Source organism: Lissotriton vulgaris, chromosome 2_1 (assembly GCF_964263255.1).
Source record: "Lissotriton vulgaris chromosome 2_1, aLisVul1.2, whole genome shotgun sequence".
NCBI lineage: Eukaryota > Metazoa > Chordata > Amphibia > Caudata > Salamandridae > Lissotriton > Lissotriton vulgaris.
In genome coordinates, this window is record NC_141687.1 from 686,974,665 (window position 1) to 686,992,579 (window position 17,915).

A 17,915-nucleotide genomic window follows, 5' to 3' on the forward strand; every position below is an offset into this window, starting at 1 on the left:
AAATTTATTTACAACATATACCGCATTAACAAAAACAAAAATGTGTTCATCGACCAATATTATTTCAACAATTGATAGACCTTTTTCTACTCAGCATTTCTTTGTGACAAAAAAAAAGGAATATCAAACACTGGGAATGATTTCTGCAGACAGGTGGGGATACCACTTTCAGTACAGAACCCTCAAGCTACATATACATCTATCCATTAACACCTTCCGTGCGGTGCAGATTTACCCCAGGTTCTGGGCCCCAATGTAAATGGGTGTGGTCATGACGGAACGATTCAGTCATGAGCACAGCTCGACCGATGCTCATGACTGAACCGTTCGGTCATGAGCATCGAAGGGGTTAAGGTTCCTCAGCGTGAAGTGAAATGTCAACGCTTTACAGGGCCCGGGGAACCTCCAGGCTCTCTTATCAGGGCTTCTGAATGATAAACATTGGTGTGATCTGCCAGGAGGAGTTTGCTCGCGTTAGTTGAGTGACGGGAAGATCAAAGTGGCCCTTGGCTGTAGGGACAGTAAAGCGTTACTACTTTCACCAGATATCCTTTGAGTCATTTTCAATTGTGGGCTCTGCTTTTTTTCCTGATTGTTGTTTTATTATGTGAAAAAGTTTATTAAGGCATGTTCTTCGCTCTGTCCAGTTGTGATCTGATGTGTGTGGTTTTGGCTTTCCAGATAGCCATTTTGTATGAGATTCTGTGCCTTCTCAATCGTTCGAGAAGGGTAGTGTTTGGATCCTTCCTCCATATAGATGTCTTAGCTGTCTTCTTTCATTGTTTATATTTTAATTGAACCATGGTACTGGAGTTTTTTCCTTTTGCCTTTTAGATGTGGAGGAGCCGCCTTCTGAGAGATCCACCAATTCAGTTCAGTTTACGCGGCTGTAATCCCCCTCCCAAGTTTTATCCCTTCTTTATTGACCCATGATTTTCGTTTCTTGTGTGGATATTAAAAAAAAGAGTTTGATAGTGATCTGACCAGTCTTTCTGGGCGATATTTAACATGTGTACTAGCAGTGATGAGGTCAAGTGTCACCCCTTTGTTGTGGTCCTGAAGCAGGTTACTGAGTGCTGCCACTGTGGGGTCTTTGGGATTGTTTCAATGCAGGTTGGAATCTCCTGGTAGTATTGTCTTAGAGAGTGGGGTAGCATTTATTGTGATCGTTTCCATAAGTTGCTCAAGGAAGATTGTACCGTTCCCAGGTGGATAATGAAGTGTTTTCGCTAGCAGTTTTTTTTCCAGATTGAAGTCTGCTCTCAAGAGTTAAAATTATGATATCTCTTCTAGTGAAAATAAGTTTGTGGTTAGGGTCTCTTGCCCCGGTAAGTGGCGCTGTCACTCAGGGCTAGTGGAGCTGGAGAAGCGTGCCTAAGCTGACCGGGGAGCTATGGGATCTCTACACACACAGTGGGGATATCTCGAACACTCAAAGCTGGCATCCACTGTTCGTGTCATTGACTGCCTCCATGATGCCTCACCTTCGATCAGTGCTCAAGGCTTCAAGAACGTCCTTCCCTCATTGCCTTGCCAGCTGATGTTGATCCAGCCTCCATAATTGCTGTCAAATATTCAAGTTTTAAGTTGCACTCATATGATGGGATTTACACTGATATAGCGATCCCTGGTCCAGGAGCTCTTCCATGTGCTCCCGCCAATCGGCCATCTTCACTAAACTGAGTTCTTCCTGTAAATGGTTAACTAACAGTTCCGCATCTGAGGTGGACTTGTGGCTCACATGTTTACCAGAAAGAAAAATGGAAGCCCACTTCTGTTTTTTCTGCCAATGTTAGAAAATGCAAAGGAAGAGGTGGATAGTACTTATTTGTCACATTTTAGGTAGATAACAATATTTGGTGGCATTTCGCCTACCTACAACTAAAACCGATGGCCCAATTGTGTTTTGTGTGTCTTGTAATTTATTTACAACATGGGCTCAATGAAAAAGCCATATGTAATTGAAACAAGAGAACTCAATCTTAAAAACATTCTATACTTATGTGACTGGGTTATTCTATGCACATAAGTAAATATAACTGTATTTTTATTCATGTTTTATTTGAAATGGTTTTATTGTAACTATATTTGCATATGTTTATTGTTTTGTGGGGGTTCCCCTCAATATAAATAAAGTAAACTGAAAAAAACTATTTGGGGTTGTTATGGGTACAGTGGTTAAAGCACCTGCTACTATGGTATACCATGAGACCATCCCTATCATACCATGGTACTGGTAGCTGAACTACTGTACCGGTAGGAGTAAAGAAATGTTTTCAGACCCTGCGGCCACCTGCAACTGTGCAAGCATTATGAAGTGAGTGGTGGGGATTGGCTTTCTGCTGTGGGTTGGGTGCAGGGTCAACCAACTACTGTGCACAACTGAATGCTGTGCTCAGCCATGGGGTTGCATGCCCATGGATTGTTGGGTGAACACAGGGGGTTGGGATCGGGGACTGGCCACTTGTGGAAGATTTGGCTACAGCCATGGCCCTCTAACCAGTCCCTGAGGACAACATTCTGCTCCGCATAGATAAAGGCAGCGCACAGCAGGCGGGGTTGGCTGCACATGGGTTTTGGGCGTGGTGCCTAGCAGGAGGCCACTCCCAGCCGGCCAACCTTCCATTGTATATTGCCAAAGGGGGATGGGCATGCGCTCAATTTAGAATATGACAAAAAAAAGGAAATTCACTGTAAAATACAAACGTTAATGTACCAATATATTTAGGTGTACTTTGTAAGACCTCACATATTGCATCACTTATATGTAAATTACATAAATAATGACATCACTGATGTTATCCCAAATTATATCATCGATGATATGATTGATGACATCATCAAGGTATTGTGACAGTGTTCTATTGGGTTTGTGGACTTGAAGTAATTCAACAAGCTACACCTATGTCAAATTTTCTATCACCAAACAAGTGCTTATGAACATACCCGTTGTCCACATGGTAGACACATAGCTTATCTGTCAAGTCACCCACATTTGGTCAATGTTACCCTCTTTTTACTGGTATTCATTCTCCTAACAAAGAAGACGCCTCCATTGACTGTAATTGGGTCACCTCCTTGCTTTATCATGACCACTCGCTATCTATCACCAACAAGCAGATCATTATAATATTACAGTTCAACTGTATTCTTGTAGGAAAATGCATTAGATGCATGGCAGTCTTTGTTTGAAAACAAGGAGAAAATAGAGAAAACTAAATTCCTAAGTAACAAAACTTGTGATGCCCCAACCTCCCCCAACTCTCCACCTTCCTCCCAACATGCAGCATTAGTAAGCATTTGTTAGAGGCCTTCCCATTCTCCCTCGCATATAGAATCTCATCCTTGCGATTCGCCATGGTCTGCTATTTCAGCATCCACCATACTCAGAACTTGAATCTTAGTTGGAATTAGGTGCAGACAGGGAAGTTGAGCCAAGTATTCAGCAACTGGTGACCCGATTTTTGTCTATTTTTTTTCTCTCATCTTAATCGGTTGTGAGTTAATTTCGCCACTGCTACGGGCTGTGCCCTTTGGCCCTCAGACAGCCATTCTCTTTTTTCCGACAAAGTGTGATTAGAGATTTGACTAACCCCAAAAGGTCACGCCTAAGAAGTCTGGTAATATTCTTTTTCCATGTATCCTGCCAACTTTCCATATTTACTGGCACCGTAGATGGCATTCTGGGCCCACTACCTGCTGCAATCACATCAATGCGTGTCACAACATTCTTTCAGAAGGTCCTGATGCTCTCCCATTTCTATCAGATGTGTACGAAAGTGTTCTTCTCATCCCCACATCACCAGCATTTGTCGGAGGACATCAGATGAATTATCTTTAGTCTACTAGGTGCTATGTACTATCTCATGAGAAGCTTATGCTCTACCTTCCGATTTTATATGGTCAAGAATCCTTTATGTATGCCAAGTGCATTTCCAGTCTATCTCGCTGAACTACGGCCGCACTTCTGTTTTGCATTGCGCCCGATAAGATCATCTATTAGTGGGGAAGCCCTCAGTAGAGAGTCAATATACCCTTGTGATCAGCATCTTAGTTGTGTTGGAAGAGGAGAGAAACTTTACAAACGCTCTCAAAGGCCTAGTGGACACACTTTGATTAGTGGTTGCATGAAACAATACCCACTTTGATTATGTTGCATTCTGTCAGTTTTGGACAGGACGAAGGAATTTTAGCAGTCTATAAAAGACTTTCTGTGTCCCTCTTCATACATGTCGATTATCATTAGGCATCCTTCCATTTTTCATTGCCCAACGCACTCATCATCTATTTAGACATATTGAGAATGCAAGATTGGAATGGACTGAGATTGCATGGAACTATTGAGATAAGCATCCCCAATATCGTTCCATCATATCATTAGGCAAATCCTCATTATATCTGACCTCTATAAAGATTTTGGTCATACCTCTTTACTTAACCAGAGAATGTCCCTGAGGGGTTTACCCACCAGCACTCTTTCCATGAGTAACCAACGTTTCTCTGATTCCCTAGAAGTCTATCCACTAAGATTAAAATGGAGAAATAATTATATAATACTGCGAAAAATTTAATTTTGTCAACCGTGCCACATAATTCCAGTGACTCAGATTATAAATAACTGCCTTCTCTTTTATGAGAACATGCTCCCAGAATCAAAAGTAAATACAATATTGATTTGAACTTAAAACTGCGATGTATTAAACATTTATTAGAATTTCTAAGTTCATATTCAACAAGCAATTACTGTCCCAACCTAAATATCTACATTTGTATATTTGTACAATAGATCATCAAGAAAGAAATGTATCAAACTTTTGGAAGTGATAAACAGAATATGCTCAAAATACAACTTTATAATCCTTAAAGATAGTTCTGAAACAGGTATTTAGTAAATCGAGTTTGTCTCTGGTGGATTTCTAAAAATACCTCACCGTGTTCAGTTCAGATTTCCATATGATTTCCAAGGTTTTCCATTATCTGGGTAACATGGTCCGGCCTGAATCATCTCAGTAGCTGAGCAAGGAAACTCTGGACCATGAGGAACTTGGACTCAATAACTTTAATATAAGCAAGTCAATGGGAAACATTGTGAGAGCCCTGTTGTTTCATGGGACTTGTGGTTTCCTTGTCTGTACTTTGGCATTTGTATAGTACATCTAATGAACTTACAACGTCTCTCTCCTCTCTGTATCTGGCACCAGCGCTCTGTGCGCACCACCTGCCTTTGTGTCATTTGAATGTGTTCATTTTGAAATATCACATTCATGTGATTGTTAAGCACAAAGAAGTGAGTGCTGTGCAGAGATCATGACAAAATTGCAGTGAGAATGATGGGGTGCGGCATGTAGTTGACAGGTGATTGATGTGGTTTGCAAGTCACTAGCTAGGTGGTCATGTGGTGAATAAGTGTTGGCATGAGCGATATGTGCATAACTTATCACATGATCATGTGCCAAACTAATTCCCTTCATTGAATGACTGTTGTTGGTTCTGTTAGTGTTTTTTTATGTGTACCAATGATGCACTTGTTTAATTTATGGAATGGGTCATTGGCCCACGACTGTGTTGTGAAAACCCTTCATAACTTGTATATTTTGCTTTCAAGCAAACGTGTTAGAGGATTTGAAATTCTGCTGGAAATTGTTTGATTTTTTTGGATGGGGTTTCGCTTTTCACACCATTTGCACATTTGTTCCAACAAGGGCCAAAAATGTGATGGGGAAATTCTAACAAACATCTGCTAAAAGAGACAAATTTCAAGATGGGAGATAGTTGTTATATTTTTGCCCAGTGATTACTAACAACTTGAAAACCCTACCATACACCGTATTTCTGAGAACTGACGACGCAAGGTATTCTAGAGAGCTCTTCGTTCAGTGGATCCCAGAATTATACCTAAAAACACCACATTTCCATTCTACTTTCATGGCAGGTGATTGTAGTGTATCTGACATAAAGGGAACCTACCTTATGATGTGATCACATTCTATTCAATTTCATAAATTCTTGAGATGTTGGTAACTGGGAGATGTGTGTCCATGGTCAGACAGGACTCAGGGAAACCTACCAATCTCAGGATTTTCTGAAAAATAGAGATCTCGGGTAATCCAGGGTGATGAAGATTAGATAAATCCCAGGGTGTTTTCCTACCGAGGATGCCCTGCACACATCCAACGTTTGGGAATTCAAATCATTTTCTCACATTTCTATGAGGAAACATTCCAGAATCTGATGATAATGTCTATGTTCCTACCTCCCATGGTCCCACATTTCTCCAAACAAAAGTAGTGTTGTTGGTCTATTGCCAGCAATGTCACAAAAATTTCAATATTTTAGCTTTGAATTTCATTAATTCTTGGGCTGTTGGTAGCTGCAGGATGTGGTCTAGGGTTGGCTGGCACCTCGGTTTGACCATATCCCAATTCCCACTGACTTAATGACAGTGTATTGTAATAATAATGGTTCATAAAAACGATCTAAGTATAATTTGTTTGCATGTCTGGCACTTTTTGCATACTTTGTTCCTGTCTTTTTCTCCCATTATGTCCAAATGAGTGAGAAACTCTTGTAAGTTCTCCAAACGGTAACTACCTTTTCAAAAGTGTACCATGTAGGATTCTTCCAGTGCTACCTGTGAATTTTAAAAGATATCAGTGTTTTATTGATGTGATCACGCTAAGATAAATACAGATCACCCTTCATATATTCCTTCAAATATTCCTTGCATATAATTAAAAAACCATGATCTAGTCATCCAATTTTTTTAAAGTCACATTGAGGTCTATTGACTTGTGCATTGTATAAGTGTAAAAGCCTGAAAGATACTGTTTAGATACAGAGTTGATAGCTAAAAATATATAAATAAATTGGTACTCACTTTTAGATTCGTCACATGTTCCATCTAAATAAAAAAACAAAGAGTTCATAAATACGTGAGCTTTCATTAAAATCTGACTGTTGTATTCCTTTTAAAACACTGTACATGGATTGTGAAGGGGAAAAAAGAATTATCAACCCTCCTATAACACATTTTACAGGTAATTTCCAGGTGAAATAATCTGCTTGCTGAGGATCTCCTAGGATAGCTCAGAAGCTGCATACCATGGGTAAGAACCCTTAGCAATGGTGCTCAAAATCAGGAATATAATAGGTACATAATATATATATGTTTTTTAATAAATTATAATATTTCTAATTTGTTTGATGGAGTATTCTCCGTTGGGCTGGCGGGCCGAGAACTCCACCCGCCAAACTTTGAAATGACCACCAGTTCCTATCAATGATTTTTTTATTTTGATGCAGGGCTCCATCAACATGATGGAGCCATGCACCACACTTATTTTTTTTATTTTCCACAGAAAACACTGAAGTGGTGTTTTATTTTGGAAAACAAAAAAAGACAATGCTCCTCTCGCTATTATGGGAGGGGAATCAACATTTACCACTCAGTCTTTAAGTTTTCTCTTTTAGAAAACAAAAAAAGACAACGCTCCCCTTGCTATGGGAGGTGAAACAACATTAACCGTGTAGTCTTTATCACCTATATGCCTTTACCACACATGCCTTTACAACAAAAATGTAAGTACATAATAGACATGCAAACTAAGGTACAAAGCGGTTTAACCTTTTCGACGCTGATGACGAAGCCTCTCCGTCATCAGCCGTGGTAGCGCTGTGCTGATGACGGAGTGGTTCCGTCATGGCCCGCTCGCTTCGCCTGTGCTGCGCGGATTCCGCGCCTGCGCTAGGCATTCTATTGAGCGAGCGGGGCCATGATGGAACCGCTCCGTCATGAGCACAGCTCAACCTAGGCTGGTGACGGAGCGGTTCCGTCACCAGCATTGGCGCGCTGCGTGGCCACCCCGCCCCCTTAGCGATGCGGCGGAATAGCCGCCGCATCGAAGGTGTTAAATATCAGTTAAGAACTAGCAATCCACATGTAAATCCTAATTGGGCAGTTTATTTACAGTATGATTCAGAAGGACACACAAGTTTAAATAGGCTAGAGTAATGATTAAGGCGTGCCAGCTATGTGTAGAGTGCAAATAGAGACCTTTTGGTAATGCGGAATAAACACATAGGCAACTAATGCAAAGCAGTGTCAGTGTTAGCCGATACAGGGTGATAGAGCATCTAATCAGATGAATTGCTCACTCGATTGCTTCTGGATAAGGCCCATACAGGGCTCAATGAACAAACAGGTTACTAATACTAAGCAGGGTAAGCCCATATAGGTCAACAGCATCTAATCAGATGTATTGCTCATTTGATTGCTTTAGCTGTCAAAGGATTTCTATTCTTACCGTATCATTGATTAAATGCATAAATATTATTCAGCTTAATCATGCAATGACAGCTAGTTATCATATTGCTGACACTGAACGGCAAGATTAATTGCTTTCTAAATATTTAGCATGTTCCAAAATGGCACCCAAAATCGCAAAAGCTGAATGATGTTATTTTTCAGTTCTACATCTATGTCAATGAATGTTGTTTCAATGATTTTGAAATTGAAGTATAAATGTGAGCAGTGCGGCATGCTGGCCGACATTGAAGAAGGCAGTTTTGCCAAAACCCGTCTGAGCATCTTTTGAAGACCAATAAAGTTTTGTCGTGTACCCATCGTGTACCCATCGTGAGTACTTTGAATCTGGGATATATATATATATATATATCTATATGTATACATGCATATAGATACATATATGTCACGAAATTGTTCCTTCTACTAAAAAGAACGGAGAGACACAGGGGGGTACTATACATACATATATATGCACATAGGTTTAGGGCAAGAGGTTACCCCTGTAAGGCGCTTAAACAAGCAGATGTGAGAGTGGAAGTTCTAAGTAGAGATGAAATATTATTCCAGTCACCCAATCTCTATCGCAAAAGTATAGACACAGGAACCCATAAGGTTTTCACTAAATTTAGCAGCCAAGCTGGACAGCTGCGGATAATACTAAAATCTAGGTGGGGCATACTAACACAAGATCACATTCTAAGGAACAAAGTTGATATGGGACCCTCTCTGACATACCAAAAGAATCTCTCACTTAGAGACTTACTTGTCCAAAGTCATCTCTCTGGCAAGGAAACTGGCAAGGAAACTAATTGGTTAAAATAAGCCAAAGTTTTCCGTAAGTGTAGCAACTGTAAGGCTTGCAGGCACAGCAATAGCATTACTGAAGTCACCCATAAAAGAACGCACATTAGATCGAAAAACCCTACATTTATTATGTGCGGTACCCATCACGTGGTCTATTCTATAACATGTCCTTGTAACATGTGGTGCATTGGCTCAACAAGCTTTTCAGTTAAAAACGGACACTGGAGAGGGATAAGAAATAGTGACTTCAGCTATAGCACAGCCAAACATTTTTATGATAAACCTGCAGGAGAGTGGACCCAAGCAAAGTTTTGCGGTTTGGACACAGTCCCCGTTCACACATGGGGCGGCAACCGAGTCGCATCCCTGTGAAGGTTAGAATCCTGGTTAGTTTTGCAAGCTGGTACCATGTTCCCTGATGGGATGAACTATGATGAGGAGTTATTTTTAAATGTATGATGTTACAACACATACATTTACAATGCAGGCCTTTACAACACAGTTTTTACAACGCAACATCCCTTACAACACATATAATTATATAGCCTGCCATTACAATTATTTTTTTAAAAATACATTTACAACGCATTCCATTACATTGCATTATACCTTTACAACGCATACCATTACAATGCATACCATTACATTGCATTTAAGGTAAGTGTTGGAATGGGTTAGCTCAGGATGAAGCGGTACACAATGTAAATACCATAGTAATTGATGACCCTGTAGCTACTGGAGCTGCAATCACAGGAGATAGTGGTCCTCTGGCGGGGTCAAGTTTCGATCCTATCTTATCTACAATGGAGAAGGGCAGCGATTTGGATACTGAGGGGACGTCCTAGAGAAAGATGAAGGTGACGATCTTGAGCGTTCCCTTCCCCATGAGACAGTGAGGAAGGTGGCGGAGACCGGAGAAGGACCACTGTATGAGCAGAGTCAACCACTTGCTCAGCCGAATTTGGATGAGGATCTTGAGGAAGACTCGATCACTCTTGGCCTAATCTAAAAGAGTATAATGGCCCATCGTTTAGAAACTAAAGCAAATGCCTTGCGTACACAAGGGGCTGTGAGGAAACTCCAAAACACTGTGCAGTGCCTGGTAAAGACTTGTGCAGAGGTCTCCACTCGTGTGGTAAAAGTGGAAGAACGAGTTTCTTCAGTTGAGGACTGCCTGGTCAAACAGAAATCAGCCATTGAGACTCTGCAAAAGTCCAAAACAGATGTGGGCTGGAAGCTCACGGATTTAGAGAACCGCGCACGACGCAATAATTTGCGCGTTCTAGGTATAGCCGAGTAAAAGGAAGGGGCAGACCCACGGAAATGTATTATTCAGCTCTTTAAGGAAGCCTTTCCTGAACTTAGCGATTGGAACTGGGAAACTGAGGTGATTAGGGCGCACAGGTTCCCATTTGTCGTGCCGCATCGTAGGAGTGAGCGACAAGCTGATCAAAATGCATACCCTTGGGCGATTCTAATTTGCCTCAATACCTATCTGCTGCGGGAGGCACTATACGACTTGGCACGCCCTGAGAAAAGACGGGTTGGTATGGGTTGTGAGTTTTTCATACGCCCGGATTTCTGTTCAGCAACGGTTCATGAACGATGGCAACTCCGGAAGCTAATTGCACCTTTTCAAGCAAAAGGCGCCCAGGTCTTCTTACTTAATCTGTCAAAACAAAAAATCATTTTCAAGGGTCAAACTAGATACTTTACATCTGGGACTGCTGCACAAGACTTTCTAAATGATATGGACAAGGGGCAGAAAAACTAAAGTTAATCTGTTTCCCAGCAAATCATTATATAGCGTCGGCTTTTGATCTCTTTTCTCTTTTTGAATATTGAGATTTTCTCTCTCTTAGGATTTTTCTTTTTTCTTTCTCTTCTCTTCTTTTTTCTCTCCTTCTTTTTGTTTTCCTCTGCCCCTCCGTGTTTGATTGACTACCTATTGTTTATTAATGAATACTGATCACTGGGGGTAAGTAGGAAAAATTGGTTTCTGAGGGTGTTAGGTTCCTGAGTTGCCTGTATGATTGTTAATATAGGAAAATGGTTGATAATGTAAAATTAAGAGAGGGGAAGGTAACAAATACTGTTTTTTAGCCAGGTTGATATGCGAGAGAGATAGCGTGGGGGGCAGGGGAGTCACAGGGGGGGGCATTGTGCATAGCACTTCTACATCGCAGAGGACATGGTCCTTAAGCCTCAACTTGGGTGGCGGGGTGTGTAGGGGTGTCGGGGCGGGGGATGGGGGGGTTTGTGAGTGGGGTGTCGGGGGGGTTGTGTGGGGGGAAAAAAGGAAAATGATACATGAGTACAGTTTGGAAATGAGTGTTTTTGCACGCTTTTTGTTTGCTTTAGTCAGGGTGTGTGGCCAGTGCAGGTAACCCATGTACAGCTTGATGGCGGTTAGGGGCATCAGGATCGGCACATTGAATGTTAGGGGGCTGAATTCTGTTGATAAAAGATGGCGGGTGGCTCAGGAGCTACAAATTCTTCTTTGTGATATAATGTGTCTCCAGGAGACCCATATAGTATGGTCAAAAAGGCATATACTTGAAGAGTTGGGATTCAATCTACTAGCCTGTACTAAATACTCTGGCATGTCTAGCCCCATGCGCGTTACACGTTTTCCCGCTGTGCGCTGAGTTTTTAAAAAACCCGCGGTTCATGACGAGCTCAGCTCATCATATCGACGCCTACAAAGCAGGGCAGCCACAGCGCCCAGTACAGTGCACAAACCTACTTAGGTTCATTATTTGTGAAAATTTAGGAGTGAATAGCGCACCCACTAGGAGTTAATTTAAGCGGACTACGAACACAACAAGGCTGTAGGAGCGCCACGCCCACAAGGGCAGGTGTTTGAAATACAACTGTGCGTTTACAGCCTGACTTTTCATTTCCTTTAATCTTCCACTGAGGAAGGGAGCAAAGAATCCTGAAACGCGTTTGGTTTACAGATTGTGATGCCTGAATCAGGGTGAGGTGACTGCTGGCAAGGTGCGATTTGCAATTAAAGGAACTTTATCAAGCTTCCTGTGGCCTTCTTCTTTGGTGCTACCTGACGGCTATATATATTTATACATATATATATATATATATATATATATATATATATATATATATATATATATATATATATATATATATATATATATATATATATGGGGAGATTATGTGGACATTAATATCGGCTTGGTTCCGCCGAAGAGCGACGCACCACCACAAGAGCGCTATTGCTCTCCAAACTTGAACCTTAAGTGTCAGATTCGGTAAAACGATTCAGGAGAGAGGTGCTGCCGAGGACTGGACCTCGGTATTGGCCCCGAGTCAGCATTGAAAGTTGGCTGACATGAGGGAACCTTTTGCCGGCAATGATGGACAACTGTGCTAACAATGATTTTTATCACAACAGGATACCAAATGCACTGCCCACTGGAGGGTTGTAAATATGAACAGCCGTTTGAACCACAGGCCCCACAATGCAACATTGAAAGGAAGTGATTCCAAAAAAAGAAGTGCCATCGGAGGAAGTAAAATCAATGCAAAACATCGGGCTGTGAAACATACAGCGTGTTTTTGGTGCAAAGCTCACCTTCGAAAAAGTTTCCGGGGGAAACGAAACGCGTCAGGACCATGCCTTATCCTGTTGTCAACCATCAATAAAAACGGCCAAGATAAAGTTCCGTGTGCGGCTCAAATTCTATCCAGCTGGGGAGATTATGTGGATATATATATATATATTCACTGAAAAAACCATAGGTTTCACATTAGTTATAGTTAGGTGGAAATTTTACTCGCATAAAACCATTGAAATTCCCACGTTATACTTAGTTGGACTCACTATAACTTGCGCGTGCAATGCACTGCTGATGATGTCACATATTACATCACTCATGACATGGTCAGTGACATCACTGACGACATCTCAAATGACATCACTGATGACAACATCCTTGTGACAAAGTGGCAGACCTCCTATCAGCATAAAATAACCTTTGACACACACATTCAAAAATAGACACTAACATTTTCTTAAAAAAGGAGAAAACAATACCAATTACAACAACTTATTAGGTAATTCCAACATCTACATACACATCCACTCATTCACCAACAGTTCTATATAGTCACTCATGCATGTACTTACTCATCATATGTACTCATACACCTATACATCCTGTTACACACTAATACTCATCCATATAGTTACTCACACACAAATTCACACATGCAAATAAACTATCAAAAAACCATTTACTTGATTATACTGCTATATACACACCACTACACATACTTCTACAGAAACGGAAACATATTTACTATCTTAAACAATCAATTATAAAAACACATACTCACTAACCCACCCATACACACAATCATCCACCCATACACACAATCATCCACCCATACAGTCTTGCACACATGCTGTCTTCAAAATACATACAAATAGTGAGTCACTCAATCATGCATCTGTGCTCTAAGTAATATCACCCACCGAACCATACAGACACTGATACTGATACTCAAAAAAACAACTAATAACCCATATACACACTCATGTAGCTACTCACCAACCCATGCAGCCACTTATACACAAAGTGAGACACAGATACAGATATTTAAATATTTAAACATTACTCGCTAATATATGTATTCACTAAGATACATTTAATAAGTCAGTTAACCAATCAATTTTACACAAAAAAAACATCCATTTAGACATTTATTTACCCATTTATTCTTCCATCCACCTTTAGATATACATATATAAAAAATATTTATTTTTCAGAAAGATACACATTCACTGGATGATGTCATCAGTGATCTCATTTGAGATGTCATCAGTGATGTCATGAGTGATGTCACTGATCATGTCATGAGTGATGTAATATGTGACGTCATCAGCAGTGCATTGCACGCGCAAGTTATAGTGAGTCCAACTAACTATAACGTGGGAATTTCAATGGTTTTATGCGAGTAAAATTTCCACCTAACTATAACTGGTGTGAAACCTATGGTTTTTTCAGTGAATTTAATAGGTTTTTTAAATGCTAATTCCTAACTATAACTGGTGTGAAACCTATGGTTTTTTCAGTGAATATATCATCACACATAGGTTGCCCAATTGAGGATGCCGCATACACCGGGGTTACTGCACTTGACGCCGCAGACAGCCGTGGACTGAGTGTGCTGCCTCTCCCCTTCATTCGCCAAACGCGTTTCGGGCTCCCATGAGCCCTTGGTCACTGGCAGAAAAGATGCAGGAAGCGGAATGCTGGAAATTACTTTATTTAAATAGCGAGTCCCGCCCATGTGGGCGCAAGGTATGCTGGATAAGGTAGTCCGTTTGGAAAAACCCCTGGACTCACATTCCTCTAACCAAGTGGTTACCGCTGCTGCACCTTTTTAAAATATATGTTCCTCGTCAGGTGAAAAGTTATGGCAACACCCCTTCCAACCGCTAAAATGTCACTGCGGCTCAGGCCCCCGATGTCCTAGCAGCACCTGTAGTAACAAGTGCCTGGGATCCGCTTTATGCGTCAGGGCATCCTCGCGACCGGACATGGCCGCTTAACATCATCACACAAAGGTTGCCCAATTGAGGATGCCGCATACACCGGGGTTACTGCACTTGACGCCGCAGACAGCCGTGGACTGAGTGTGCTGCCTCTCCCCTTCATTCGCCAAACGCGTTTCGGGCTCCCATGAGCCCTTGGTCACTGGCAGAAAAGATGCAGGAAGCGGAATGCTGGAAATTACTTTATTTAAATAGCGAGTCCCGCCCATGTGGGCGCAAGGTATGCTGGATAAGGTAGTCCGTTTGGAAAAACCCCTGGACTCACATTCCTCTAACCAAGTGGTTACCGCTGCTGCACCTTTTTAAAATATATGTTCCTCGTCAGGTGAAAAGTTATGGCAACACCCCTTCCAACCGCTAAAATGTCACTGCGGCTCAGGCCCCCGATGTCCTAGCAGCACCTGTAGTAACAAGTGCCTGGGATCCGCTTTATGCGTCAGGGCATCCTCGCGACCGGACATGGCCGCTTAACATCATCACACAAAGGTTGCCCAATTGAGGATGCCGCATACACCGGGGTTAATGCACTTGACGCCGCAGACAGCCGTGGACTGAGTGTGCTGCCTCTCCCCTTCATTCGCCAAACGCGTTTCGGGCTCCCATGAGCCCTTGGTCACTGGCAGAAAAGATGCAGGAAGCGGAATGCTGGAAATTACTTTATTTAAATAGCGAGTCCCGCCCATGTGGGCGCAAGGTATGCTGGATAAGGTAGTCCGTTTGGAAAAACCCCTGGACTCACATTCCTCTAACCAGCACACTCAGTCCACGGCTGTCTGCGGCTTCACAATGATGGCTAAGAAGTCAAGTCAAGTCAAATAATTTATATAGCGCGCTACATACCAAGAGGGTCTCTCTTGAAGAAGGGTGGGGAATTTCTTGTCGAATATCCAGGTTTTAAGTTGCTTTCTGAATGCTAGGTGGTTTTGAGTGAGGCGAAGGTGAATGGGGAGTGAGTTCCAGGTTTTAGCTGGCAGGTAGGAGAAGGATCTTCCTCCCATGGTGGTTTTGTTGATGCGAGGAACAGCAGCAAGGGCTTGGTTGGAAGAGCGTAGCTGGCGGGAGGGGGTGTAGAAGGAGAGTCGCGCGTTGAGGCATTCGGGTTCCAAGTTCGTAAAGCACTTTGTGTGCGTGGGTGAGGAGGCGGAATGTTATCCTCTTATTGACAGGGAGCCAGTGGAGGTTTTTCAGGTGACCAGAAATGTGGTCTTTACGCGGGATGTCTAGTATGAGTCTGGCAGATGCGTTCTGGATGTGTTGTAGTTTTTTCTGAAGTTTTGCGGTGGTACCGGCGTATAGTGTGTTTCCGTAGTCCAGGCGGCTTGTAAACAGTGCGTGGGTGACCGTTTTTCTGGTTTCGGTGGGGATCCAGCGAAATGTTTTTTTGAGTATGCAAAGAATGTTGAAGCAAGATGATGAGACGGCGTTGACTTGTCTGGTCATCGAGAGTGAGGAGTCCAGGATGACGCCCAGGTTCCGTGCGTGGTCCGTTGGGATGGGTGCTTTTCCAAGGGCCGCTGGCCACCAAGAGTCGTCCCAGGCGAAGGGGGAGGTACCTAAGATAAGGACTTCTGTTTTGTCTGAATTCAGTTTTAGACAGCTGTGCTTCATCCACTCTGCTACTTCTTTCATTCCTTCATGTAGGTTGGTTTTGGCGGTGTTAGGGTCTTTGGTGAGTGAGAGGATCAGTTGAGTGTCATCAGCGTAGGAGACGATATTGAGGTTGTGTTGGCGTGCGATGGTCGCGAGGGGGCTCATATATACGTTGAAGAGGGTGGGGCTGAGTGAAGATCCTTGTGGCACACCGCAAATGACTTCAGTGGCCTCTGACTTGAACGGTGGGAGGTGGACTCTCTGAGTTCTTCCGGCAAGGGATCCATTCAAGTGCTTTTCCTTGGATTCCAATGATTCTGAGGCGTTGTAACAGGGTGCTATGACAGACTGTGTTGAAGGCTGCAGAGAGATGAGGGCGACTGTGTCTCCATTATCCAGTAGAGTTCGAATGTCGTCTGTTGCTGCGATGAGTGCGGTCTCAGTGCTGTGTTTGGCTCGGAAGCCGGACTGTCAGGAGTCGAGGGATTTGTTGGTTTCGAGGAAGGCGGCGAGCTGGTTGTTGACTGCTTTCTCGATGACTTTGGCCGGGAATGGAAGGAGCGAGATGGGGCGGTAGTTTTTGAGTTCGGTGGGGTCAGCTGTGGGTTTTTTTAGAAGGGCGCTGAGTTCGGCGTGTTTCTAGCTTTCCGGGAAGGTGGCGGTGTTGAGGGAGCAGTTGATGACGTCTCGGAGGTGTGGTGCTATGATGGAGTCTGCTTTGTTGAAGATGTGGTGAGGGCATGGGTCAGTGGGGGATCCTGAGTGGATGGAGTTCATCAGGCGGATCGTGTCCTCTATGGAGATTGGGTTCCAGTCATTAAGGATGTTCAAGGGGGGGTGAAGGTTCGGCATACGGTTTGGTTGTCGAAGCTGTTGTGGATGTCTGCGATTTTGTCGTGGAAGAACGAAGCTAAGGAGTCGCAAAGGGTTTGAGAGGGAGTGATGTCATTGGAGTTGGCAGTGGGGTTGGTAAATTCTTTGACGATGTTCAATAATTCCTCGCTGTTGTGGGCGTTGTTGTCAAGTCTGTCTTTGAATGCCGCTTTCTTGGCTGTCCTGATCAGTTGGTGGTGTAAACGGGTGGCGTTTTTGAAGGCGTCCCTGGTGCTGTTGTTTGGGTCTTTTTTCCAAGCCTTCTCAAGGGAGCGACAGAGTTTCTTGGATTTCTTAAGATCATCGTTGAACCAGGGGGCGTTTTTGCTGCCTAGTTTGATCTGATGTTTTTTCAACGGTGCTAGGTTGTCGGCACTGATGGTTAGCCATCGAGTGAGGTTAATGACTGCTTGGTTGGGGTTCGATGAGTGGGCCGGGGGGTTTTGAAGAAGCGATGAGGAGATCTGGTCGATGGTGATTTTGTTCCAGTTTCTTCGCAGAGTAGGTTGAGGATGGTTGTGGGTTGTGGTTTTTTTGTAGACAAAGTGAACGCAGCTGTGGTCCGTCCAGTGGAGAATTGTGGTGTGACTGAAGGAGATATGTTTGCTGGAGGTGAAAATAGGGTCGAGTGTGTGTCCTGCATAGTGGGTGGGGGTGTTAACTAGTTGTTTGAGTCCGAGGTTAGCGAGATTGTCCAGAAGAGTGGTGGTGTTGTTGTTGTTGTTCTTTTCCAGGTGATAATTGAGGTCTCCTAGTAGAATA

General features: G+C 42.9%; 1 protein-coding gene across 2 annotated transcripts in view; it reads right to left on the minus strand.

Moving 5' to 3' along the window:
• The window catches only part of OVCH2 (ovochymase 2), a 1,017,769-nt gene that overhangs the window by 412,783 nt on the left and 587,071 nt on the right, over positions 1 to 17,915 (minus strand). For both annotated transcript variants that reach the window (XM_086955909.1, XM_086955910.1), the window contains exon 8: positions 6,878 to 6,901. In XM_086955909.1, the coding sequence (XP_086812035.1) occupies positions 6,878 to 6,901 (24 nt within the window). The remainder of the gene's footprint in view (positions 1 to 6,877; positions 6,902 to 17,915) is intronic.